At 51.4% G+C, this 26,154-nt stretch overlaps 1 protein-coding gene across 3 annotated transcripts in view; it reads right to left on the bottom strand.

Moving 5' to 3' along the window:
* The window catches only part of Capn2 (calpain 2), a 53,085-nt gene that overhangs the window by 13,628 nt on the left and 13,303 nt on the right, over window positions 1-26,154 (bottom strand). Inside the window, exons 3-12 of one of the 3 annotated variants that reach the window (XM_075989362.1) lie at window positions 13,249-13,367; window positions 12,600-12,733; window positions 11,346-11,514; window positions 10,378-10,461; window positions 9,244-9,329; window positions 6,975-7,049; window positions 5,816-5,976; window positions 4,056-4,225; window positions 2,500-2,511; window positions 1,331-1,542 (exon numbers count right to left, since the gene is read on the bottom strand). In XM_075989362.1, coding sequence (XP_075845477.1) covers window positions 1,331-1,542; window positions 2,500-2,511; window positions 4,056-4,225; window positions 5,816-5,976; window positions 6,975-7,049; window positions 9,244-9,329; window positions 10,378-10,461; window positions 11,346-11,514; window positions 12,600-12,733; window positions 13,249-13,367 — 1,222 coding nt within the window. Of the gene's footprint in view, window positions 1-1,330; window positions 1,543-2,499; window positions 2,512-4,038; window positions 4,226-5,815; window positions 5,977-6,974; window positions 7,050-9,243; window positions 9,330-10,377; window positions 10,462-11,345; window positions 11,515-12,599; window positions 12,734-13,248; window positions 13,368-26,154 lie in introns of all 3 variants that reach the window. The other 2 variants (XM_075989361.1, XM_075989360.1) reach the window with 2 other exon arrangements.

The raw sequence follows: 26,154 nt of genomic DNA on the forward strand, positions 1-26,154 counted from the left end.
GCTAACTGGTCAAAAGGTTGGCTATTCTGGGTCAGGGCAACCGTTTTGAAGGGCAGAGAGCGCACGCGGGAGCAAGCCGAGAGGGCTGACAGTGCCTGGGGAAGGCTTGTGGTTAGCAGGACAGGAGAGGGTTTGACCCAGAGCAGTGACATGGCAATGCTATTCGGGCTTGTCCCCATCTCATCAGGGGCGACTAAGCTGGACACTCTGAGCTCCTCCCACCACACCATGTGATGATCCAATGGGTCCCTTCCCTGCAGCAAGCTTCGACCAAACCAGAGAGCCTGTCATGGATGGGAGCCACAGCCACACTCTAGTGACATTCGCTGGTTCACAGCTGTTGGGCACTGGAATGCTTTCTCTGTGGTGTCTTGTTTGAAGCAAAGGTTTCCTGGTCTCTCTCCCATGGCCTCTTCCCTGTCACAGGAGGTGATGGCTGGGGTCTAGCCTGTGCCCACCCCATCAGACACAACCTATGGGGCTTTTGGGTCTTTGGCATAGGGTGTCCCGACCATGGTCCTCAGAACAGCCTTGTTCCTGTCCTTCCCATCTTGTCCCTGGTCCCTCCATCAGTGCTGGGGTCCCCATAGCCTTTCAGTGATCTTCTTTTCACTTAGACAGTCCGGAGTTGGTTCTGTCTGCTGGCTGAATGATTGACACAAGGACAGATGTGGCAGAAGTTACTGTGAGTGGAGGCCACAGGGACAATGGCAGGAACTTGCTATGTCTGCCTAAAAGCCTCCACCAGAGGCTTCCTGACTAACACAGGGAAAGTTCTGGATGCATGGACCATCCACATTGTCACTTACACGTGGCCTGGGAAAGCAAGGGTTATGAAGAGTATAGGCTAATAGAGGGTGTACACAGGTTATTAAAATGATGTTAACTATTGATGATTCATAGATGAACTGTGAACCTGGGCTACAAACTACTCACTTCCCCAGCTTGAAAAAAAACCCCACATCCTGCATGTTTTTTTCCCCTTTGCTTCCTTGAGAAGAAGCCTTAGAGTGGTTCAGTTTACCTATCCTTGCACTGACCTCATCTGAGCTCCTGTCTCCTCCTGCCTCATATTCCTCTCTCTGTCCAGCCATCTCCCTTCCTGGCTCCACCTCCCTAGTGCTGGGGTTAAAGGTTTGGGCCGCCCAAATACTGGGATTAAAGGTGTGAGCCACCACGGCTTGGCCTCTAGTGGCTTAGCCCTGCACTCCAATCTCCAGGCAAGCTTCATTTGTTTGAACACAAACAAAATATCACTACATAAGCCAGTATTACAGAAAAAGAAAAGAGAAGGGCAGACCAGGAATAAAGGAGAGGTGGCAGAACCTACTGGTAGTCGGCCTTCTTCTCTGAGAAGACGCGGATGCAGAAATCTCCGTCCTTGTGGGGCTCGAAGGTGGAGGGGACCACCACGTACTCCCCCGGGGGCAGTTTGAAGCGGTTGAGTACCTCCCGGAGGTTGATGAAGGTATCCGACCGCTCCCTGGCTCGGGTTGTGAGGAAAAAGTTCTTGCCAAGGTGGATGTTCGTCTGCCCTGTTAGCTGATGTTAAACAGAGAAACAAGACAAAGGGATAATGGGACAACGGCTCATTTTAGATGAGAAGCAACATTTCCACTCCTAACAACACATGACTGGTAAGGAGCTTGGGTGTGACCAGGTGTGACAGGAGCTCCCCTCTCCCATCCACCTTGCTCTAGGAGACTCTCAGGGTGCCAGAGGTTCCTCCCTCACAAAGGACCCAGGTCAGTTCTGTGTTGTATTTCACACACTGATAAAATGAAAGACAAGGCTTGGGGGGGGGGCAGAGAAGGGCCCATCTGTTAAACCAGATGCCACTTAAGGCTGGGACCACAACTCCTTAGTTAGTTAGTGCTCAATACAGCTCAGCTGTCTATTGGTGAAAACAGGACGCCCATGGGTGAGTCAGGATGCCTGGTATGGCCATTTAATACCTGGCCTTCTGAGTTACCAGGCTGTTAAACATCTTATACCTGTTAACTGTGACCTTCAATAACTCAGTTCATGCCTACAGTGCCCAGGGAGGTAATGGCCCACCATTTATACTGGAAAAGAAACAAAAGCTCAGACAGATATGTCGTGTGTACAGGGGCACCTAGACCGAGAGTTGGGTCCAGGAGAGTATGCAGTTCATCCTCCCCCTCCCTGCTTGTTCTCGGAGCCACAGAGGCCTTGGTGACATGCTTGCTGCAGTCCAAGGGCAGAAGGCTGCCCCCACAGCCAAACTCTACATGGCTTCTCTAGGGCCACAGGGGAGCAGAGAACACTGATGAACTCTCCAGATACTTTGTCCTGAGATTAGTCCAGTGGGATTCAGAATTGGAGTCATCTCTGTGGGGCTCAGAGGGGACAAGGGCTCATCCCTCAGCCACCAGCCCCTCCCAAGCTCCCGCTACTCCCTGAGTTCAGGCAGGCTAAGCCTCAATCGTGTTGGCAGCTGGAACCCTGGGGTTGGGAGCTGACAGGTGCCAGACGTACCTCCTCTGGAACCTGCAAAGTAAAGAAGACCCGATTCAGACGTGGGGAGGATGAACACACCAGCTCTCTGACTGACTCTTTTCTGTGGCTTTTCTCTGTAGCGCTCCAGTGCTATTAACTAGGTCAACACAGACTCAAAGTGGTTTGGTCACATTGGAAGAAACACCCTCTCAGGACCTGGTGATACGCCGGATGGGCTCCTACCACCATTCCTGCCTGGAGACACGTGGTTTCAGGTGCATAGAAGCCCACACGCACCTCTCACTCAGGGAAAGTAGTTCTGGGTGCAGTGGGAGGAAGAAGCCACAGGCAGGCCAGCCACATCCAGTCTGTATGTATTTCCTCCACTACATCACATTCCCCCGCTGGCCTTAGTTTTCTTACATTTGAACGGGACTGGTAACTGCCAGAGTTCTGGCCAACTCTGAAAGCCCACGACTAGACTCCCAAGCGCAGGTGTGAGGTTCTACATTTCACTTTGTATTTCTGAGCTATCCCGCCCAAGTCTGACATCCTCAGCTTCTGTCCCAGAGGCTGAGAGTTCAGGGCCTATGTATACGTCACAACTCTATTTCTGGGGTTGGTGGATGGGGATCAGATCAACAGCCAATCAGAAGCAGCCACGTTGGCAGGGCTGAGCACAGCAGTTAAGCCTTCTCTGGGTTCCCAGTGTGCTAGGAGTATGCTTGGAGTTGGTGGGCAGAAGCCCAGCTTCGTAATGTTTGCCATTTTCCAAAGCCGTGTTAAGGTTACTCAGGTGACCTTGAGAAACATGGACCTTAGGGAGGGAATGACGGGGGCGGCTTGCAGAACCAGGAGGAGCCCAGCAAGTGGTCAGATTGTTCTCACTAATCAAAAAGACACCTAGGCAGCCACCTGAGGTCTTCTGTGCTGTGCTCACCTCCTGCCAATCAAGGCCATGTTCACTGCAGCAGGTCCCTGATATGAAACCAGGTCTCCTAGCCTTAGCCCTCACTTTGAAGAGGAGAGACGGCCACACCAAGGCTTCCCTCTGGTACAGTCGAGCAGGCATGGCTTTCCTTTGGCTTGGAGGGTTTGTGAGAGCGGGGCTGCAGCCAGCAGACCCCGGGGGAGCACAATGACCCTTCTTTCTCCTGTCCTGGGCTCTCTCCCATCCAGGTCAAAGACTTGGCTGGGCTCTGACCATGAGGGCCTCTCGGCTCAGCCCAGCCCTCACAACACTTGGTATGCTCTAGAATATTCTGTCCTAGCTTAAGCCTTTTCTGTTCTTTGGAGTTCGCTGGACTAACCAGAACCCCATCCAGGACTAAGGGATGTGAAAAGGACATAGAGATCTTTCCCAAGCACGGAACTCCTAGGACGGTAGCTATGGAGGCGCAGGGAAGGGCCAGGAGGTTCTTGGAGACACAAATAGCTGGGCAGACCTTGCGTCAGCAAAATCTAGTTGTCCTGGCATCTTTACTTGGGCTTGGCCAAGTTCCTGTCCTTTGTCTTATGCCAAGTCCTGAGTTTGGGGTCTGTGTGCTTGGGGCTGGGAGGAGGGAAGGGAAGGCAGAGCGCAGCCCCACCCATACCTCATAGATGCCAAAGCCGATGGTATGCATGTCCTCGCCCATCTTCCTCTGCCGCCGCCGGTGCTTCTGGATGAGGCCCACCAGGAAGGTACAGCCTCTCTCCCCATCCTCATCATCTTCATCTTCTTCCTCCAGCTTGATGAGGTACTGAGGGTTCATCCAGAAGGTATCTATGGATCAGGGACAGAGGAGCACAGCCTTGAATAAATGCCTGGGAGCTGGGAACTGGGCTGGGCCCTGGCCTTGGGGTTGAGGGAGTGGGACAAGGATGAGAAAAGGGGAGATGGCAGGTGATGGGGAAGCTGAACAGAGGCCAGCCGCAGCCCCTGGCTGGAGTAGCTACTGACTGAGGAGGGTTATAGAGGCGGATCTGCACCTTTCGTGAGGAAATGGCCTCCTCTGGTTCTCGCCTTCTGCCTCAAGGGTTCTAATAGCTCACCCTGGCCTTAAACTTGCTGTCTCTCAGGATGACTTTGAACTTCTGATCCTTCTGAATTCACCTCCTCAGTGCAGGGATTGCTAGACTAAGAACTGAATCCAGGGCTTCGTGAATGCTGGGTAATCACTCTACCACCTGAGTTATATCCTTACCCCCACTGCGAAGTCTTGCCAAAGGCTCATCACCCCCTACTCAGAGCAAATGGAAGACTGCTGGGGTCCTGGCACACCCTGAATCTCTGAAGTACCTAAATCAGAAATTTCCCCTCAAAGTTCGTTTTCGCTTTTAGGTTGACTCGTTTTGGTGCTTCCTAAGGACATTTATACTGTGCCGTCACTTTCCCTTACCCTGTGGTGAATGCTGAGGCCAGGGTATCCTGTGCCCTAGCTCAGCATCTCTGTCTCTTGCTCAGCCTCATGGTGTCTCTAAGGTCCCCACTTCTAAGACCCATCTTCGGCAAGACCCCGAGTCACTCCTGATTGAGGTAATTACCCCAAGCTCCTCCTGTCCCTTGTGCAGTTAGAAGCGTGGTCTTGCAGAGTTGGCAGCCATGGAGCCATTTCTTTCTGCAAATCCAGGTGTGTCAACATACACGCATTCACGTACAAAGTTTCTAGGCTACCTCAGTAGCAGCACTGAGTAAGTACTGTTGAGGGAGAGCATCTCACAAGGCCAAGAGCATTCACTCCAAGGTCCTTGAGAGAGTCTCCTGACACCCCCAACCCCATCTAACAGATGTGGGGTGTTTGAGTGGGTGGCAGAAGGGCTTCCCAGAGGTGTACTCTAGAACTGTCCCTTGGACACTGATGCTGGGACTGGAGGCACTGGCTGGTCGCAGTCTACTTTCTCTGTAGGTCTGGTAGCTTTGGCTGTCCTATAACTTGCTCTGTAGAGCACGCTGCCCTCAAACTCAGAGATCTGCCTGCCTGTGCCTCTCAAGTGCTGGGATTAAAGAGGTGTGCCACCACTGCCTGGTTGTTTACATTTCCTAAATGAACTTGACCCTCAAGAAGATGGAAGACTGCAACGAGAGGCTGGTGTGTGAGGGCGTAGGGTAGCTAGCTATGAACTGGGCCTTAGCACTGCCTCCGTAAAGCGGATGACAGCCATAAGACCAGAGGATCTGGGGCCCAAAGGGTTTATCAGGGCAAAGGCATGAAGGAAGTAGTATGGCTGAGAAGTCAGAAGAAGATGCTAAGACCAAGGCTGGTGGTGAAGGAGGAGAGCGAGTGACAGCCAAGTCCCCCGGGCGTCCAGGCAGATGTGGCGTATCTATCAGGGTGGGATGCCGTGGCTGCAGTCTCACGTGCAGGGCCCTTACTTGGGTAGTTCCTGCAGCCCCCTGCAGTGGAGCCTCGCCTCCAGTTCCCATCCATCTTGGTGAGTTTCCACTTCTTGTAGGAGTCACAGGTGAGGGTATCAGGGGTCAGGTTGCAGATCTCCAGGCGAGAATAGTGCCTCAGGAAGTCACTGAAGGACATCCTGGCAAAGCAGAGACAGGGTGTCCTGAGTTATAGAAGACATGGGGCTGACTTTGGTCTTCTACCTGGTCAGACTAGGAGCTGCATGGGACCCAGTGGTGGGCACTAGAGCTACAGACTCAGAGGGTCCCAGATCTAGTCCTGTAACTGCCATGTTCCAATGAATGACTTTGAGCAAGCTGATGAACTCTCTTTGCATCCCAGAGCCCTCAGATGTGAAGTGAAAGCCATGCATAAATACAGCTGAGACAACATATGGGCTCTCAGGGTAAACTGTAACCACGGTAGATGTTCTCTGGGGCAGCACACACACCAAGGTCCTCTGTTTGTCAAGGACCTGATTTCTTTCTCTTGAAGACTTCTTTTATTTCTATTATGCATGTGTGCTTACATGACTTTATGTGCATCACATACAGGCAGGAGCCTGAGGAGGCCAGATGTAAATCCCCTGGAACTGGAGTTACATACAACTGTGAGCCACCATGTGGGGCTGGGAACTGAACTCAGGTCTGCATGAGCAGAGAGTGCTCTTAACCACTTAGCCATCCCTTCACCTTGGAGTTGGCTTCTTAATGAGCAGGGATCTCTCTTTGGGGACTAGTGGGAAGAAAGGTCTCATCTTTGCTGTCTCTTGGAATCTGACCGTTACTGAAGGAACTTCTCTCAGCCATTGTGACATTGCTCAGGGTGTCAACCCCACTGTGGAGACAGTTGTTCAGGATTGTATGGAGAATTTTTTTCTCTGTTTTTAGAAGCAAGTTCTTGCTAGATTGCCTAGGCTAAGCAGCTTAGTCTCCAGCTTGAGAGCCCTCTGCCTCACTTCCTAGAGCGCTAGGATGATAGAAGTGCAGCACCCTGCCTGGCACTTAGGAACGGCAAAGCCAGGATGCCATGTTACATGTCCTCAGTGTGTTGAAAGCATTTCTGCCGGATGCTCTGGTTAGCAACTTTCCTGTGTGGAATACTGGGGCTCTTGCCCTGGAGCCTCCACTGTCTTACCAGAATTCTCCGTCTTCTTGTCGTTCTGTTAGCCTGGCCCTCACTTCCGGGTCTACCGTGTTCCAGCTGGGGCAGCTGGAAAGTAAAGCAACAGGAGAGGCCTTAGGAACGGGTGTGTGATAACGACCTTTTCTCTTCATGGTCCCCAAAAGCCGAGGCGCGGAGCACACCCACTCTCTCTACTGAGGGCCTAGGCCGCCGGAAGGAGGGGGGAGTCATCCCTCCTGGACCCAGGCCCCACTGGGAAACACAAAGCACAGCCTAAGAAGCACAGAACCTTGTACCCCCGGGGAGCAAGGGGAAAGGCCATTCTCTCCGGGAAGATTACGGATAGGAGAGCAGAAAATGAGCAAGGCCCACGATCCAGGGATGAGGGAGCATCACCTGGTCCAGGAGACTGGGAATCCACTAAGGACCCCCAGAACTAACCTGGAAGAAAGCCTGCCAATAGGTGTTCCTCTGCTGAGGCCAAGACTGACTGGAACAAGCCAGAGAAAGGGTGGAGGAAGGGGAGGTGTGCAGTAGGAAAAGAGTGTGTGTGGGGGGAGGGGAAGGGGGACCCAGAGGAGAGGCTAATGGAGCATTAACCCCCAAGGGTTGAAACCTAACAGCTACCAGCAAGCCCTGGAGGTCAACAGCACATCTCTGCTCTTGGCGCAAAGTTCATGTCCTTGAGATGGAAGTGTTATTAGGACGAGGGATGACTTTTAACTGTTTTTTTTTTCTCTTTTACATTTATTTACTTTGCATGTGCATGCATGTTTCTGTGTGTGTCTGTGTGTGTCCATGTGTGTCCGTGTGTGTCCGTGTGTGTGTGTATGTGCTCACATATGCCAGCAGGGTGGTGGTACGCTCATGTCACAGAGCTTCTGTGGAGGTCGGAGGATAATTTGTGCTACTTGGTTCTCTCATTCCTCCACGAGGGTCCCTGGGATCAAACTCATGTCGTCAGGCTTAAGTGCCAAGCACCTTTGCCCGCTAAGCCATCCCACCCGCCTATGGGTGCCTTTTCCCCAGAGGGTCCAGTAGCAGAGTGAGTCTGAGCTGGAAAAAAGGCATGCAGGTGAAAAGAATGTGCCCCGCTGGAGGCCTGAGCCTGGGCACAGCACTAGTGCAGGGAGTGGTATCCTGTTTACAAGAACCTTTAAAAGGGCACAGCCCTGGTACCCACTTGGTGTGAGTGGTGAATGACCTCAGAACCTCACTTCTTGGTACCACACACAGTGCCTCCGCTCTGGGTTTCAACAGGTCCTAGTAGAATGCATGTACCCTGGCTCATCTTGCCCTCCCCACCCCGCACCCTGGCTGACCCTGCACCCTGACCCCTACCCTGCATCCTGGCTCACCCCGTACCCTGAACACCCCCACCCTGCCCACCCCCAACCTTGACCCACCCCCCACCCTGCACCCTGTCCCCCCACCCTAACCCCACCCCGCACCCTGGCCCATCTCCCTCCCTCACCCTGACTCCCCCACCCCACACCCTGGCACATCCTGACCCCTGGCCCCCCTGCCCCCTCCCCGCCCTCTGGCCTACCTGGCACCCTGCCCACCCAAGCTTCTCCCCTTACCCTGGCCCACCCCACACTCTGACAGCCCCCTCACTCTGGCCCACCCCGCACCCTGACACCCCCCTGCACCCTGGCACACCCCACACTCTGACACCCCCCTCACTCTGGCCCACCCCGCACCCTGACACCTCCCCTGCACCCTGGCACACCCCACACTCTGACACCCCCCTCACTCTGGCCCACCCCACACCCTGACACCCCCCTCACTCTGGCACACCCCACACCCTGACACCCCCCTGCACCCTGGCACACCCCACACTCTGACACCCCCCTCACTCTGGCACACCCCACACTCTGACAGCCCCCTCACTCTGGCCCACCCCGCACCCTGACACCCCCCCCTGCACCCTGGCACACCCCACACTCTGACACCCCCCTCACTCTGGCCCATCCCGCACCCTGACACCCCCCCTGCACCCTGGCCCACCCCGCACCCTGACACCCCCCCCCCGCACCCTGGCACACCCCACACTCTGACACCCCCCTCACTCTGGCCCACCCCGCACCCTGACACCCCCCCCCCCCGCACCCTGGCACACCCCACACTCTGACAGCCCCCCTCACTCTGGCCCACCCCGCACCCTGACACCCCCCCTGCACCCTGGCACACCCCGCACCCTGACACCCCCCCTGCACCCTAGCACACCCCGCACCCTGACACCCCCCCTGCACCCTGGCACACCCCACACTCTTCTCACTTGTCGTTCCACTTCCCGGTCCACTCTACTTGTCCCCAAGGATTCCGGATTCGGATCAATTTCTGTAGGCTTCCTGAGCTTTCAACCTGATGGATTGTCCAGTTGAAGGAAAAGAAGCAGAAGAGGCTGAGAGTCATGAAGGCTCACACCCACACCCCCTCCAGCAAGAGCCAAGTGGATGGAGGAGGGTCACAGAATCAGGAAGGGGCTTGACCCTCAGACCCTCACTGCTGCCCAGGTCTGAAAAGCTAAAATTAAACCCCAGGCACCCAGGAGGCCTCCCCCAAATTCCAGGGAAGCCAGAACTACATAGTGAGACTCCATCTCAATACAACACCACCTCTCCAAAGCAAAAAGTAAATAAATAAACCAAAGAAAATGAGAATCAAGGCTCCCAGGATCTGGCTTTTGGAGGGCTGGACCCTTTAGTCTTTGTCAGCAGCCTGAGGCACCAACAGCCTGGCCAGCCCTGCTGCCTGTGTTTGGGGTGTTATGGCTAAACCTCAATTAGCTAACTGGAATAGGATGTACTTTGGGCTCTCAGAGAGGCTTTCTCACTTGCTTAAAGGTGTTGGATGAAAGGAAGATGCAGTTTGGGAATTATTTTTATTTTTTTAGACAAGGTTTCATTGGGTTACCCAGCATGGCCCTGAACACATGAACCCAAGTAACCCTCCTCTGCACTAAAGTTACTGGGACTTCAGGCCATGCCACCATAGCTTCCGCTTACTTGTAAATGGCTCGGGAAAAACAGCCATGCATATGGAGAGAGCGTGTGTGGCAAAACTTAGCAATGTTGAAATAAGCATAAAAATAAATCTCTTAAAAAAGTCCTAGCATATGGGAGACAGAGTCTAGGATTACAGGTATGAGGCACCATGCCCACTAACAGTATCTTGAAGAGTATAAAATACCATACAGATACAAAGCGTTGTGTTTGGGTTTTGTTTTAAAAGCTGGTTCAGAGATTAAGTCGGAACTCTCTCGGAATAGAAAAATGCCTGCAGCAGCAACTGTGGCCAGCAGGGGGCAGCGCGCGCCGCGCTGATGAGGGCCTGGAGGCCCCACCCTGGTCAGCCAAGTAGTGGGGTGCGGGGGTAGGGGAAGAACTCGGTCCTCCCAGAGGGCCAGTACCTCCTCAGCTCCGGTGACGGAGTACGCATGTCCTTTCACCAGCTTCTGGTATGTGACAGCCTCCGAATCCGCAGCACTGGTGATCTGCAAACACAGTCAGCAGCTGCTCCAACTCTAATACGAAAACGACCCAAAAAAAGGAACAAGCCATGGGGCCCAGCCTGGGGAACTCTGCACATTCATCCCGCCATCTGGAGGAGCCCCGTGGTACTTTCAGTTGCTGATCGGCAAGGAGCAAGTGGGAGCACCTATTCCCAAGCACACCCCTCAGCGTCTTCTGGATGGGGAGGGCGTGAAGGAGGTGCCCGTGGGGACCGTAATGATGATACCCAACGGGCACCTGTGGCCAAGATGCTCTGGTCTCCCATCCCAACCCCTACCATGCCCAGCTCAGTTGCACAAACAAGATGGCAGTTTTTATCTCCAGTTCTCTTCAGAGTCAGTGTATTGGACCGCTAATTCCTCAAAACTACCCTTGTTGGGTGGCACAGACTTGGGAAAATCTTGGGGCCTAGACCATGCCCACCACTCATATCCCTGTTATTGAGGTTTGCCTGTAAAGCTATTTTGGGGAATTACTCTCTGAAGTCTTCTCCAGGACCCACGGGCACTGGGACAGAGTGAGTGAGAAGCTGCTGGGTGCTCAGACAGCCCTGCAGGTGTGGGGTGAAGGTCTGGAGACCAGCAGAAGCTGGGGGACTTTCCTGGAAACTGGATTCTGTGAGTGGGGTGATTCAGAGCAGTCAGAATGGAAAATGGACTGGGGACGGAAGGGCTGGAGACAGCGTTTCTATGCCAAAGGCACCCCCAGAAGGCCTTGCTGTTGCCTAGCAACCCCTGGCTTCAAGTGATGAGCAGCGTGGTGAACAAGGGATGCACTAATGTTCTTAATGAGCTCCTGGGCGCTCTCAGGGCTTCCCCTGAGCTAGGGCAGACCAGGGTGATTCCAGAGGGTGGTGTGGACTTACGTCGATAGAGCAGCCGAGCAGGGAGCCTTTCTGCAGAGCCTTCTGAATGATCTTGAACAAGTTGGGAGGAGGCTTCCTCAGCTCATACCACTCAGCGATGCCTCCTGTGAAGTCTTCAAAGCCCTCGGTGGTGGCGCCACCTGAGAGGGCTTCATAGCACCCATTGATCCTGAAGGAGGAAAGGCATGCTGCCACTCACGGCCCTTCATGCTGCTGACCCTGTGTGGTCATCCCCGAAGGGGCCATCCCACTCCAACTCAGGTCCCCCCTCACGGGAGCTCATGGGGTCCTCCGCTTTTAGTCTTCTTATCTTTATCTCCAACTTGGGGTACCCAGGAAGGCAAGGCGCTATCTCCCTAATCACGTTTCCTCCATGGCTGTGACATGTTTTCAGAATTGTACAGTCCTGGTGCTGGAAGGACTTAGCGATGATCTGGTCCAGCCTCTGGCGTGGACTCTCCCACTGACACAAAGGGGAGATTGGCTGGTTGACTGTTGGACAGTTAGGTGCTTAGAAAGACACTTCAGCCATGAAGCCGGCTTCCTGGGAAGCACACAGCGGGTTCCTGCGCTCACTCCTACGACTTCTCCATCAGTCTTCCCGGCTGAGGACTTGAAGCCTCCCTCCGTTTTAGCCTAGGTCTGTGGGGATTCTAACCCCAGCAGCTGCTAAAACGGACTCACCTCAATGCAGGGGGCCACTAGCACCAGCAGCTGAGTCACCTCTACAGAGGGGCTCACACCCTGGGCAGGCCCAGCACAACTCTGGGCAAGCTGGGTGAGACACAGCTAGGATTGGAACTGGGAAACCAATCTTACCAGCCACGTGATTTGTTTTGGGTGAGTTTCCACAATTTCCCTATCTCTGCAATGGGTAGTTTTTTTTTTTTTTTTTTTTTTTTTTTTTTTTTTTGTATTTTGTTTTCCCCACTGGTAAAGCTTTTGCTCTTTTCAGTTGGTAAAATGCAGTGGGGCCCACCAAAGAAGCCAGGTTCCTTCTCAAGCCCAGCGCAGTCAGCCCCAGAATGTTCCAGTTTACTTTATTAAAAACAGCAATGACTGCCATTTATCAGTACGTCATGTGACCGGGCACCATGCCCACATTACCTCCTTGAATTAAGAGCCCAGTTTGGGCCAAAGTCATCCTTTTATAGAACAGAACTTCTACTCAGAACAGTCCCCGAATAGCTCCTGCTGTTTTGGAGTCCAGCAGCCGGGGAAGGGTGGGGTGTTGGGAAGGGCGTGGTTACTTACTTGGCATAGGCCTTCTCCAGCAGGGCGCTCCAGAACTCGCTCCCCTCAGCGGAGTGCACAAAGAGGAGCTCCCCGTCCTTAGTGGGCAGCCTGTCGTCCACCACCACCTCCACCCATTCGCCATATTGCCAGAACTGCAGGGCAAGAAGGACAAGAGAGGGTGGCACTGGGACTCTGAGCCTCAGCCTCACCAGGCTCTCTCCCGCCAAGCCCCTTGTAGGTTCCCAAGATGCTCTTCAGTCTCCTATGCTAGGCACGCCCCTCACCAAGCAAGAGAGGACGGTGGAGCTTGTCTGTGTCTCCAAACCCACCCGGACTTCTTTCTAAAATATCATTTCTCGTTTGTCATCATAAAAAGAGGAAGTTTCTTAACTTCTATCTCAAACCTCAAATAATAAGCGTTTTTTAAACTTGTGGATTACTTCCTGAACACATTACTTCCTGTACACCGAGATCTACCTCCATGGGTCATTCCCACTCGCCACTCTCAGGCTGGGAAAATCTTGTCTCTCTCCCCCAGCATCCTCTGCAGAACAACACTGATCTCAGGAGTTCGCAAACCACCAGGGACTGAGGAGCCAGCCACACCAGGAGACTCTTGAGCCCTTGAGCCTGGGTGAGGAGGTGCCTAAGTCAGTTCTTCAGTTACCTGGAAGTGGAAGATCCCAGCATAGTTTTCCTGGAAGCTCTGGTCTAGGGGCACAACCCGAGCCAGGACTTCTTCGTTCAAGGTGAGGGAGGCGATGGCAGCCAGCAGCCAGCAGTCCCCTGAGAACACAAAGTCAAGAGTTCTTGTCAGATCTTAGTTCCTGGAGGATGCTAAGACTTGTTCCTACAGCTGGGGGTTTGACACCCAGCATTACCCTTGTATAGATGGAGCAGTATTTCAGATAGTCCTCATCTGAGGGATAGGCCAGTTGGCTGGGTGGATATTTTAATGGCACTGCCAAGGGACAAATGCCACGTTGGGTGGATGGCAGGGTACAAGAAGTGAGGTTCATTCTCTGCGAAACTCGGAATTCTGGGGTGGCCGAGCTGTGTCCTTGGAGCCCAGCTCTGTGACTGACACAGGAGCCGCAATCATCATGGATGAATGGACTGGGCAACAGAGGCTTCCGTGAGAAGAGATTCTCCAGGGGGGTTGGAATGAGAGGAAGAAAATGCAGCAGCAGACAGGAAGGGCCGACACTGCACGTCTCTTAGGAGGAGGATTCGGAGACAAGGAGGACATGCAGGCTGGCAGTATGACCACGGGAGTATTCAGCAATGTGGATGGAACAGCCGTGAGAAGTAGGTGTGAGTTCAGACTAACGTGGAGGGTTCCTGCGTAGGGGCAGACCTCCCTTCTGGGACGTGGACACAGAAGAGACTGGCCAGGGACAGGGGCAAGGAGATGAGGTTCTCTGAGCCTCAGGCCCATCCTTTGCAAAGGACAACGTATGTTTAAAGCAGGCAGACCTCATTGGTGCCCAATGTAGGAGCTTCATTCCCTGCAGTTACAAACAGCCTGGTCCAGCACCAGCACAGGACAGTTTGAGGACAGGGACACTGGTGGACAGGGACACCGCTCAGTACAAAATACCAACAAAGGGGGGGCCGGGAAGAGGATGAGGATGTTTACTGCAGTCTTAAGAAAGGAACATTTGCTTAAAATTTTCCACCACCGAGAATAGTTTGCCCATTAGATGTACTGGCGACATTTATGGGGTCCTGAATTCTGGTTGGCTGTTGAGCAGATCCTGATGGAACCTGAGCTAGACGATTCTGCTGACACAACGGCATGTCCACTTGAGGCCTAGATGTGCTGTGACAAACAGCGGCGGTGAGTGGAGGGTGAGCACCCAGCCTTCCTAATCAGTCAGCACGTAACCAAAAGAAATCAAACCGTGTCGCTCCTGGAATAGCATGGGTGGTGCGGTGCTGTGGATGCTGTGGTTTTCCCACTCACAGTCAGCTGCTGCCCTCCTAGTGACACCAAGACCGTCCCTGGGCTCTGTCTCCAAGGTTCAGTAGTTATGTCCCTGTCCCCAATTCCAGAGGAGCACTGGAGCAAGGAGGCATCCGCTGACTTCAGTGGCAGGCTCAGGAACAAAGTGTAATGGCCCCCAACTGAGCTTGGGGTAGAAGGGGAGGGTGGCCTCCTCTGCGTTGCCATCTCTAAAGATGGGTGTGGACTGAAGAGCTGACACCGTCCTGCCACCCTGGAGGGACAGGCCGTCTGCCCGAAACTGCGCCAATGCTGATGAAGACATGAACGATGCAGGACAAGCCAGGTCCCCGAATCAAGCTGGACCTAGAACCTGACCCGGCTTGAAGTTTTTCAGTCCCATGAACTGATCATTCCCGTTTCCTCACTCGGCACACGGGGCTGCAAGTACCTGTTGCTTCATTCTAGGGGCAAATGAGCAAGACCCATTACTTCCTCCGGCCTTCCTGTGTGTTGCCCACTGCCCTAGGAGAGTCGAAAACCCTTCACGACAGCTCCAGGAGGGCAGTGCAACTGCTGTCTCCAAGTTAAAGTTGAGAGTAAAGGGCTCGGAGAAGTGCTGTGCCCTGTCCACATTCAAACAGCTACAGGCCCAAGTTTTAAAGATGTGACTTTTGTAGGGTTAAGACAGCCCCCTTTAGAGGGCGGGGTTTGCCTCAGGCGAATGCCTGCCAATAAATGGTGCGCGGAGAGGTGGCTCGCTCCCTTCTTTCCCTCCCTACCTGTACTACGCTGGAACTTTGGTTCTGTAAGTTTATCATTAAAATGGTAAATATTCTTTGATATCTGCATTGCCTTTATTTTGTGCGGGTACAGACTTTATCGGCTGTTGGACTTCCAGAAGAACCCTCTGGGTCAGTGAAGCCATTATACAGCCCAAACTGGAGACTCTCTGACATGCAGAAGCTATGGAGTCCCTTGGAAATTTGGTAGTGATTATTTAGCTCTGGCTATAGGCGAAGCTGAGGATTGGTACAGATGGACTGGACATCTATCTGGGGGTTGCTTTCCCCACATAATCCTAGGTGGTGCCATGGATGGACCTATGGATTCAGTGATCAAAAAGACCTCCAAGTTGTCTGAGGTCAAGCTCCTTCCAACTCTCCACATTAAAAGATTAGTTCACCAAGTGCCAGCTGCTCCTGGGGTGGTAGGAGCCCCCTTTTCATCCTCCTCCTCCTCTTCTTTTGGCCTCTTTAGGAGCCAGGCAATACCTGTGATTCTAACTTTCTAGGAATTTTCTAGGAATCTGGCAAGCTGCTTAGATTTGAGTCTATCCACGACACCTGAAGGAAGAAAGCCTGGGGTGGGGTGGGGTGTGTGTGTGTGTGTGTGTGTGTGTGTGTGTGTGTGTGAAAAGAGACCCAACTGTAAGGAGTCAGACCTGAGCCAGGAAATTCCACAGGTCCAGTGCAATGTTGCATCAAACCCTGAGCATCTGCCTAGGGCATCCCTGGTACTGTCTGAGCCCAGGGATGAGACCATCTTCCCTCCCGTTAGATTCCCTCAGCCCCAGCAATCAATGCTTTTACACCAGCATGCACGTGGAAACACAAGCATGTGTGCAGGCCCAGCCCATGGTTTTTATAATCTCAGTGTTCACTACAGATCAGTGTGCTATTCAGGGAACAATGACTGAATACAGGAGAGCCTGGCTTTGGAAGGTGACACTGTATCTGTTTGTAGTTCATTTATCTGCATCAGAGTTCAGATTAAGTTCATACACCTATCTCACGTTACTGCTAGCCAGCAATCCTGTGTGCTCTGGCCACATCCTGGAAATCAGAGGTCTTGCTTTATGGCTTCTGGTTCTCTTCTTTTATGTCCCAGAAACATATCCCCAGCTTAGCCAGGTAGGAATTAGCCTCTTCTCAACCTGCCTTTGGAGAGGACCGCTTTCCTCATCACTTGCTATCCAGTTCCTCTGAAAGGTCATGATGCCAGAGGGTCCCTGGGCGGTAAAGCCCTGGCTCCAGACTAAACTACCTGCTTAGCTCACGTGTCCTGAAAGGGGCACAGTCCAAACACCTCCACCTCAAGTCTCTGTTCCTTCTACCAGCAGGTGTTTAAAAACTAACAGGCAGTGCCAGGAGGTGGTGGTGCACACTTTCAATCCCAGCACTTGGGGAAGCAGAGGCAGGTGGATCACTGTGAATTCAAGGCCAGCCTGGTCTACAGAGTGAGTTCCAGGACAGCAAGGATTAGGCATCTAACGCTTGTGCAATACTTGAAAAGAATAGTCTAAATTTTTTAGGACCATCTCATAGCCCTCATGTGATGTTTATCACTATTCTTATCACAAAGGTCAGGAGGTCTATGGAGTGGACATTCAGCAGGTCTCGCGTACATATTCTCTGAGCCCAAACCCTGGGTTGTTTTTGTTTTGTTCTCTTGAGACAAGGTCTCACTGTGGAGCGCTGGCTGGCTTGGAACTTGATAATGTAGACCAGACTGGTCTCAGCCTCCCAGATCTCTGCCTGCCTCTTCCCCTCTAGTTCTGTAATTAAAGCTATGTGCTATCACGCCCAGCCAAACCTTGGGTTTTGCTTCAGAATAGCATGATAGTAATTTCTTTTTGATCAGGAGTACCCAGTTCTCCTGAGAACACTCAACTGCAATTCAGATTTAGCACGAAGGAAGAACACACTAACAGGGCCCGTAAGCCCTGCACTTTAATAACCTAACATCAGTTCATTGTCTTAGTCACTGTTCTGTCCCTGTGAAAAGGCATCATGACCAGGGCAACTCTTACGAAAGAAAGCGTTTAACTAGGGGGGGGGGGGCTTGCTTACAGTTTCAGAGAGGGAGCATGGCTGCATGCATGTCACTGAGGCAGTACCTGAGAGCTACATTCTGGTCTGTACGTTGAGAGAGAGTGACACTGGGCCTGGCTTGGGCTTTCCAAACCTCAAAGCCTACCCCCAGTGACACACTTCCTCCAACAAGGCCACACCTCCTAGTCCTCCTAATTCCTTCAAATAGTGTCATTCACTGGTGACTAAACATTCAAATACGTGAGCCCCTGGGGCCATTATTATGCAAACCACCATATTTGTGAAATATTAAAATTCATCTCTTCATTGTGAGGCAATTCACCAAGACAATATGAAAGGTTAGCACTACAGAGCCAAGAAAATGCCACTAAGATCACAGCCAAGGCAAGAAACAAATGACGGACATTTTGGGTTTGTTGGTGTTGGTGGTGGTGTTGAAAAAGATCTCACTGTGTGGTATAGGCTGGCCAAGAACTCAAAAATCCTCCCGCTCCAGACTCCTCTGTGGTGGGATTACAGATGTGCCCCGCCACACCCAGCTCATCATATAAATCTTATAGTCAGTCATGCATTCAATTTTTCAAACTCTAGAGTCCAGTGAGGCCAGGAGAAGAATATGTTGGTTTTTAATGAGGTGGAAACTCTTAAAATCCCATCTCATATTTTATTCCTTCTTTCTCCCTTATCAGCAATTTATTTTTAAATAAATTGGGAAGCTTCAATACCCAATTTTTTAAAAAATGTCATTTCATATACACTTTCTTGACATCAGTCTCTATGCAATGATTGTACTGTTGACATGCTCAAGGCTTGCCAAGTGCCAGGCTTGTGCAAGAGTTTGTGTGTATTTGCACAGTATCATGTCCTTTCACGGTCACTAAACAGCACGGGGTAAATATCCATATCCTATTTTATGGTTCTAACCAGGTTCAGTGGGGTTTGTGGCTTACCCACCGGTCCCAGAGGGTAAATATCTGTCACCATTGTCTGTTCATCTAGGCTTTTTCATACACATCCTTCATGCCCTGCTTTGCAAATAGGCTGCTGTCGCTCCCAGGTTCAGCCAGTTCAAAGGGCAATGCCTTAGGACTTCAGTACTCCAGAGGTAACCTGAAAATGTCTACAGAGAACCCACGCCATCGGTCAGAACCCACCTTCTGTAAAACATTTTATGAGACACTCCCTTCTGGATAATCTTGGTGTTTCCGGGCAGGTGCTCTAGCTGGAGACCTCCCTGCGGTTCTTTCTAAGCGAAACTTGCTTGGGGTAGTTAGAGGCTGGGTAGGTAATGAGCCAGCTGGCGAATTTGGAGGAGTCTGATCACAGATTAACTAGAAGGCTACAAAGAGAGGTGACTAATCTGTTTTAGCTCCAGGAACACCCTAGAAGGCGCCTTTAGGGACCAGGTGGTCACATGGCTGGAACTTGAGAAAAAAACAAACAATTATACAGGTTTTACCTTCACCTGTGAGAGGCTGAAGATGAGCACAGTGTTCCTCATGGGCATTGCTTTGGCGCTGCTCTCTAGTCAGACAGGAAGAAACTGGTGGGAGGGAGGGTGAGATGCCCACTCAGGGCTTGGCCCCCTCTTGGGTGAAGGACTGTCTGTCTCTTCACATTGAACCTTGAATTACCCAAACTCCTGTCTTCCTTTCTCTCCTAGAAATCATTGCTGTTGTTACACAGGTACGAAGCTTGTTTATGTTTTACTTCCGATGGACTATTTTTGGGTCCCTAAATTACTCTCTTTATCTCAACACAGAAACACTTGTCTCTGGAGCCTGAGTGCTGGACCGCGGTGGGCAGAGATTGAGTCAATACCCTCTGTTTGCCTCTGTGATTAGTTTATATCCCCCAACCTCTTCTCTGCTTAGGAGCCCCCTGACCAGTAGACACAGGGTTATGGCTGCTGGTGTGGTTTAGCCAGTGGGGGGCCTGGACACCAGAAGACAGGACGTGTTTACCCTGGTTCTTCTGATGGTGGTTCCCTCGTGGTGACATGGTACAGGGTTTTAGAATTCTGGCAATGGCCCTAAATCTGCAGGTTGGGACCCAGAGAAGAGCCATGGGGAACTGTTGGTTTTTACTAACTACATGTTCAAGAGCCTGCCTCTGGGGGCAGAGACAATCATCTACCCTATTTTAAAAAAGAAGCCCATATTCTCTGTTGCAAAGATCCATTATCATAAAAATGTCTCTTCCTCTTAAATTGGTCTATAAACAATATGATCCCAATAAAAATAGCAAATGAATTTTAAAAATTGGAACCTAGTTGACGCCTAAGTTTATAAGGAACATTAAGTGTGAGACACCCTCAGAAAACAGTATCTAGGAGAGGCCTGGAGTGATGGTGCACCCTGTAATGCCAGCACTTGGGAACATAGGTGGGAAGAGTTCCCCAGGCTCTCAGATGCATGCCTACCACATGCTCCCTGCCTCGCTGCCTTTTCACCTCAAATCCCCCTAAAGCAACAGAGCTAAGTGACAAAGAGAGCACAGATTAAAATCTCTAAAACTGGGGGCTAGAGAGATGACTCAGAGGTCAAGAGCACCGGCTGCTGCTCCTCTACAGGTCCTGAGTTCAATTCCCATCCACCACTCGGCAGCTCACAACCATCCAGAATGAGATTTTGTGTCTTCTGGCACGCAGGCATCATGCAGACAGAACACTATACATAGTAAACAAATAAGTCTTTTAAAAAACAATCTCTGAAACCATGAGCCAAAGAACGGGCCTGGGAGAGGGCTCTGCGGGCAAAAGTTTTTGTCCCGAAGGCCCGCGTTTGATCTCCAGAACCCGGCCCAGAGTCCGCATGGTGGCAGGACAGAACTGACTCCTGCAAGTTGTTCTCTGTCCCCCACATTTGTGTGTGCCCCCCACAAATAAATACTCTTCTGAAAAGATAAATGATAAATGGTTTAATGTCCATATGTAAACAATCATATTATGCAACTTAAATTTATATTTACACATACTTACACATTCATAACTATGATAAACTGTTCATTTATACGATTTGCTCTTCTATTTATGTTCTAGAACTGGGGGATTCTATTACAATCTTTTTTTTTTATGATTTTTCGAGACAGGGTTTCTCCGTAGCTTTTTACAATCTTAGACTGGCTATCCAATTATAAACATAAGCCATGAAAATTTAAAATCATAAGTAAAAAATATTTCAATCTAAAATAATAAATGTAAATCAAAGTAAAGGAATTATATGGTAAAAGCCACAAAAAGTAAAATAATGAAAACACAAAAAACATGAAAAATTAATGTGATTCAGACCTAGACCAAAAGTCACATCTTTTTAAGGATATAAAGAGCAAAAGGTCAAACTTATTACAAAAATGAAGATATATTTAATGAAAAAAGGAAAAATTGATGTGTGTACATGTGTTCAGGTGTGCATATATACGAACAGGAGGCTGTTGATGCCTGTGTGTGTTCACGTGTATGCATATACATGAGGCTCTGCCTGTAGTGTGTGTGTGTGTTATGTTCATACACAAGAGCGGGGGCTGAGCACGTGTGTGTTTGTGTTCATCTGTTCATGTGTGTGTGTTATGTGCATACACAAGAACAGGACACTGTGCATGTGTTTGTGTTCATGTGTGTGTGTGCACGTGTGTGTATTATGTGTCTATACAAGAGCAGAGGCTGTGCATGTGTGTGCAGGTCATCCCCAGGAGTTGTCCCTCAGGTCCATCCACTCTTCATTTTGAGAAGGGTTTCTCACGGGGCTGCTTAGGCTGCCCAGGGAGCCCAGAGACCCTCAGTGCAGGCCCATCTGCTGCAGCCTCACAAGCCTTTGCCAGTACCTATGCTCTTCCCTCTGGGTTGGGGCACCCTCTTTCTTCTGGATCTCTCTTTTTTTCTATTAAGACAGGCTCTCAATCTGTAAATCTGTAGCTCAGGCTAGCCTGGAACTCACTGATAGCCTATGTTGGCCTCAAATTCACAGCAATCCTCCTGCCTCAGCACCCTAAAGTGCAGAGAGTACAGGTGTCTATACTCTGGCTCTGAAGTATATTTTTTTAATTGATTTTTATTGAGCTCTACATTTTTCCCTGCCTCTCTCCTCCCCTTCAACTCTCCCAAGGTCCTCATGTTTCCAGTTTACTCAGGAGCTCTTGCCTTTTTCTGAAGTGTATTTTCTTTACAGTGGCTTGCTTTCCCTTTAAAGGCTATCCTGTTTTATACACTGTCTATATTTACACTGTTGTCTGTGCTCCCTGGGAATGGAAAGGCACAAGTAAATATAAATAAGCACTGCCTTGGCCCCTGTTCAACCGTGGCATACCATCTCCAGTCTGCCTCGTACTGGCCTCTGTCCAGCACCCTGGACATGAGCAGGGGCAAGGGTCAGAGAGGGGTCACTATAGGGTCACTATAGCACTTATCACTCATGAGAGTCCCCGTGGCTGTGCCTCCCAAGGGTGGGAGTTGGTAATGGCTGAACATGTCGTGGTTAGCCCAGAGGTTACTGAGCTGCCTGTGACCACTGTCCACAGAATGCCATTCTGTCACCCAGGCTGCCCCTCGTCAGCCAGTCACACACCATCTGGGAAGACACTAAAACTTCACAGCCTGAGCTGCAGGGGCTGCCTGTGTTCTCCCGCTCAACCTCTACTAGCACTGGGCTTTGTTTCTGTCAGAAAAGATGGATTCCCTCCTCCAAATAGAAAGGCCAGACTTGGGCTGAGGGAATCTTTGGATTATAAAGTTCTGAGGTAAAATGTCTGACAGTTTGAGGAAAGTGGGGAAGGCCGGGTTCTGGAGTCTAGGGCCAGCACTGAAAGGAAATTGCTAGGGTCAGGGGAGGGGGTGAGGGCCTCACAGCCAGCCTGGCACCTTTATCTTTTGCTTGGGAGTCACTGAGGAATCCTGCCTTCCTCTGCTGGGTTCCTCCAGGGTCCTCTCCAGGGCTGCAGACAAAGTGCGTGCCTCTTCCCTCAGAGACCTGGCCTACCCCGTTCCTTTTCTAGTTTTTCACTCTCTGGCATGTTCCACGCACCTGCTCGCCAGCACCAGAAGACACCATAAGCCTCAACACCCTAGGCCCTTTACTCTCTCACTCCCCTGGAGCTGCAGCTGGCTCACTTTGTTCCTTGGCCCAGGCTCTCACTTCCTGTGGGTTTTCCTCCCCGGGTGTGACCCGCCCTTCTCACATTATCCTAGCACCATGGGGTCCCACCTGCCAATAGGAGGCAAGCAAAGTGGACTTGAGGGCTGCCTGGAAGATCAGGAGCCGAGAGTCTTGGACGGTTATCATAGGCAGCAGCCACTTTGGGCAGAGGCACTGGCCAGCTTGGATGGGGAGGAAGCTAAGCAAGTGGGGTAAGGACCTCAGATGTGACCCAGGAGGCCCACCAGAGGCAGATGGAGACACACAGATGGGGCCAGAAACCTGAATCTGGGTCCTGATGCCACTTAAAAGCACACAAACTTTGCTGTCTACTTTCCTCAGTGCAAGCCTTAGCCACCATGAAGGTCAAGGTCAGCACTGAGGTCAAGGGCAGCCTGGAGTTCAAGACCAGCAATGGAGGTCAAGGTCATCACTGAGGTCAAAGTCATCACTGAGGTGAAAGCCATGGTTGTATAATTGCTTAAGGGTCAAGGGTAGTCTCTGCAGAGAAAATCCCACATCCCACCCTACTCCACAGAACAGTTTTTCAGGGGAAACTGAGTTCCTCTTCATTCCTTCTAGAGCTGGACCCTGGACCTGAGAATCCTGGGCCCTTCTGGGGTTCCTTCTCTGCTTGATTCCCTGACAGAACACAAGGCTGCCAGGCTCTCCCATAGCTGGGGTTTGGGTTTTTCCATCCCTTGGCCTCAGCCTTGTGGACTCACTTGGTCTACCTGGATGAAAAGGTTCATTGTTTCTGTTGCTCTGGCTGCTGTGAGCTTCACTAGAACCCACGGCCTTCCCTGCACACCCAAGCCTGCAGACAGGTCCCTGTTGGCACAGGCTGTATCCAGACCCTCCCTTAGCACAGGCCTTCTGAATGGTTCCTTTAAGCTCCGGGCCCTCATCTGAAAAGTTAAATTCATTCATGGCCATGGCAGTAAATTTCCAGAGTTGTGGTCCTGGTGTCTGCTCCCTGTGTGGCAGCGCAGTGTCCAGGCCAGAGTCACCTGTACCACTGCGGGAACGGCTGAGGCTGGGTTACTCATATTCGCTGTTGTCTGTAGGGCTTACCAAGAGGAAGATGAAACATCTGCTGGGTGTTTTCTCTTTCATTCCCTTTAGCCATCAACATCTTTCCTTCCCAAACAGGAAAGTGAGGCAGAGTGGGGAAGCACTCCAGGGGACCCAGGACATGCTGGGCTCTGCATAGCCTCGACATACCTGAGGGCAATAGCCTGTTGATAGGGTCTGGCCACCCACGGCTTCAGCTGAGCCCTGCCATCCGTATGAGCGAGTTACAAGGCCAGGGAAAGAGATACCCATCGGTGTTAATCTTCAAACACAGTCAAGGTGGTGCTTAAGCTCCGGGATGGCAAACAAGACACAGCCCAGTCAGCCACACCACTCCTGGAAGCCCTTCCTATGTCTCAGGCTTTCATGGTTACTTTCCTAATTTGTGTGCCATGGGACGTCTTTCTGTATGTTGTGAATATGTGTTGCTCTCATTGGTTGATAAATAAAGCTGATTTGGCCTATAGTAAGACAGGATAGAGTCAGGTGGGAAATCTAAGCAGAGATACAGGAGAAGAAGGGTGGAGTCTGGGAGATGTCAGCCAGTCAAGGAAGCAAGACCTGTAGAAAACAAGGTAATGACATGGCCACGTGGACATGCATAGACTCATAGAAATGGGTTGATTTAAGTTCTGAGAGCTAGTTAGTAAGAGCCCGAGCCATTGACCAAACATTTATAATTAATATTAAGCCTCAGAGTGGTTATTTGGGAGCTGGTGGGTAAGAGAGAAACCTCCAGTTACATTTGTGCTTAGCTTTCTTGTCATTCTTCTGTTCTCCCCTCCCATGCATCCAAGCAGGGGAGCAGTGTCACCCTCTTCTACCCCCAATCCAGCCTTAGGCTATGCCAAGGCACTTGGACAGCCAGCTCACAGCCAGCAAGGACAGCCATGGAAGCTGGATCCCAATGATGGTGGTGAGCACTGGCCTGGGCAGGGAAGAGTGGGGCTGTGGAGTGGGCTTAGCAGAGTGGGAGCTGGGACTGAGAGAGAAGAGGGTGGGAGCACTTTCAGGGAGAGGGGAGGACCAAAGGCATGGGGAATAGGCACAGACCAGGGTAGAAAAGGTCAGTGCGAGGCCAGGTCTGGAGAGACTGGGTTAGATACCCAGAGTGGGTCTGGAGTCTGAACTGGCCCCTGGGGCCTGAGACTGAGGCGCCTTCCCCTCTCACATTCTGACACCAGCCTGTCGCAGCTTGTCAGCACTTTCTAAAGCACTTAGATTTTAGCTGCACCAGCTGACTGAGTCTGTAGGGGTTTGAGAAAACCAATAAACACCAAATATGCCACTGCTGGGATGCCCAGGACAGCCAGCCACTCTGCAGACAACACCTGCACCTGAGATGCGTTCCTGCACACTCTTGATGAGAGGTTTAGAACGGACCCAGAAGTGGAAACTGAGAAAGCCCATAGCTAGGCCTGAGAGAAACTCAGAGAAGAGTCGTCCCCACCTCCTCCTTTGTGAAGCTCCTCCCAGCGCTGGCGGGAAGTCTGGCACTCCCCTCCCACATGCTCAAATACCCCAACAATGCTAAACTTCCCTGCAAGCTGGCCCTGGCTACAATGTTGCTGGAACCTTAACTCTCCCTCAGTTAGGCTGCTGCAGTGCTGGAGGTGCGTGGAGATGGCACCATCAATCACTGTCGCCCAACTGAGACGTTTTCATCCTCCCCATACTGGGAGGATTCTCAGCACAACACTTTTTATCAGCCCAAGTGAGGGAGCGCTCATGGCGCGACGGGTAGAAGCTCAGGATGTTGCTGAACATGCGAGAACTCCCAGTCATGAAAACATTCTCTGTCCCAAATGTCAAGTATGACACCCAGGAGAGAGCTTGCTTCCAGTCCTGCTGGTTTTGTGGCTCATTCCTGTGGTGGCCTCTTCCCTTGCCTCGCTTGCCCACAGCTGGAAGAATGATCAAGATTATGAAGCAGCTCCTGGCTACACTTCTGCCTTCCGTCTCCAGCCCATCTGACACCTTGTGAGGAAGAGACAGGCCACTCTCCTGCCCTCGGCAGCCCAGACAGGGAGGGGACCTCAGTTCTCAGATAGCTCAACTTCAGGAGCAATGAGAAGGAAGGACCAATGAGTCACTGTAAGGTCCCTCTGGACCTGGCTTGTGGGTTTCTCTAAAGCAGTGGTTCTCAACTTCCTAATGCTGCGACCCATTAATTCATGTTGTGGTGGCCCCCAACCTTAAAATTATTTTGTTTCTAGTTCACAAATGTAATTTTGCTACTGTTATGAATCGTAATGTAAATATATGATTCGCAGGATATCTGATGTGAGAACCGCTGCTTTAGAGGAAACACCCCAGCCCAGAGTCAGGCCTGTAACAAGGTGATGATAAGTCACTCTGGGCCTTCCCTCCTGTTACTCATTCCACAGCCTGGCAGCAGGCCAGAAAAGGCTTCCCCAAATGGGAGTTCCCCACGCATGTGCAATCCTGTCATTTCCACTAACCTTGGGGAGGGAGGAAGCCTGAACTCTACCCAGCCCCTCCTCACCAACGTCAGGTCTCCAGTCTCTTGTGCCAAAGACCCCCAATCCATTCATTCCCCCTGTCTTTCTCTCTCCTGCTGTGGGAAGGCC

This window comes from Microtus pennsylvanicus, chromosome 10, assembly GCF_037038515.1.
Source record: "Microtus pennsylvanicus isolate mMicPen1 chromosome 10, mMicPen1.hap1, whole genome shotgun sequence".
Classification (NCBI taxonomy): domain Eukaryota; kingdom Metazoa; phylum Chordata; class Mammalia; order Rodentia; family Cricetidae; genus Microtus; species Microtus pennsylvanicus.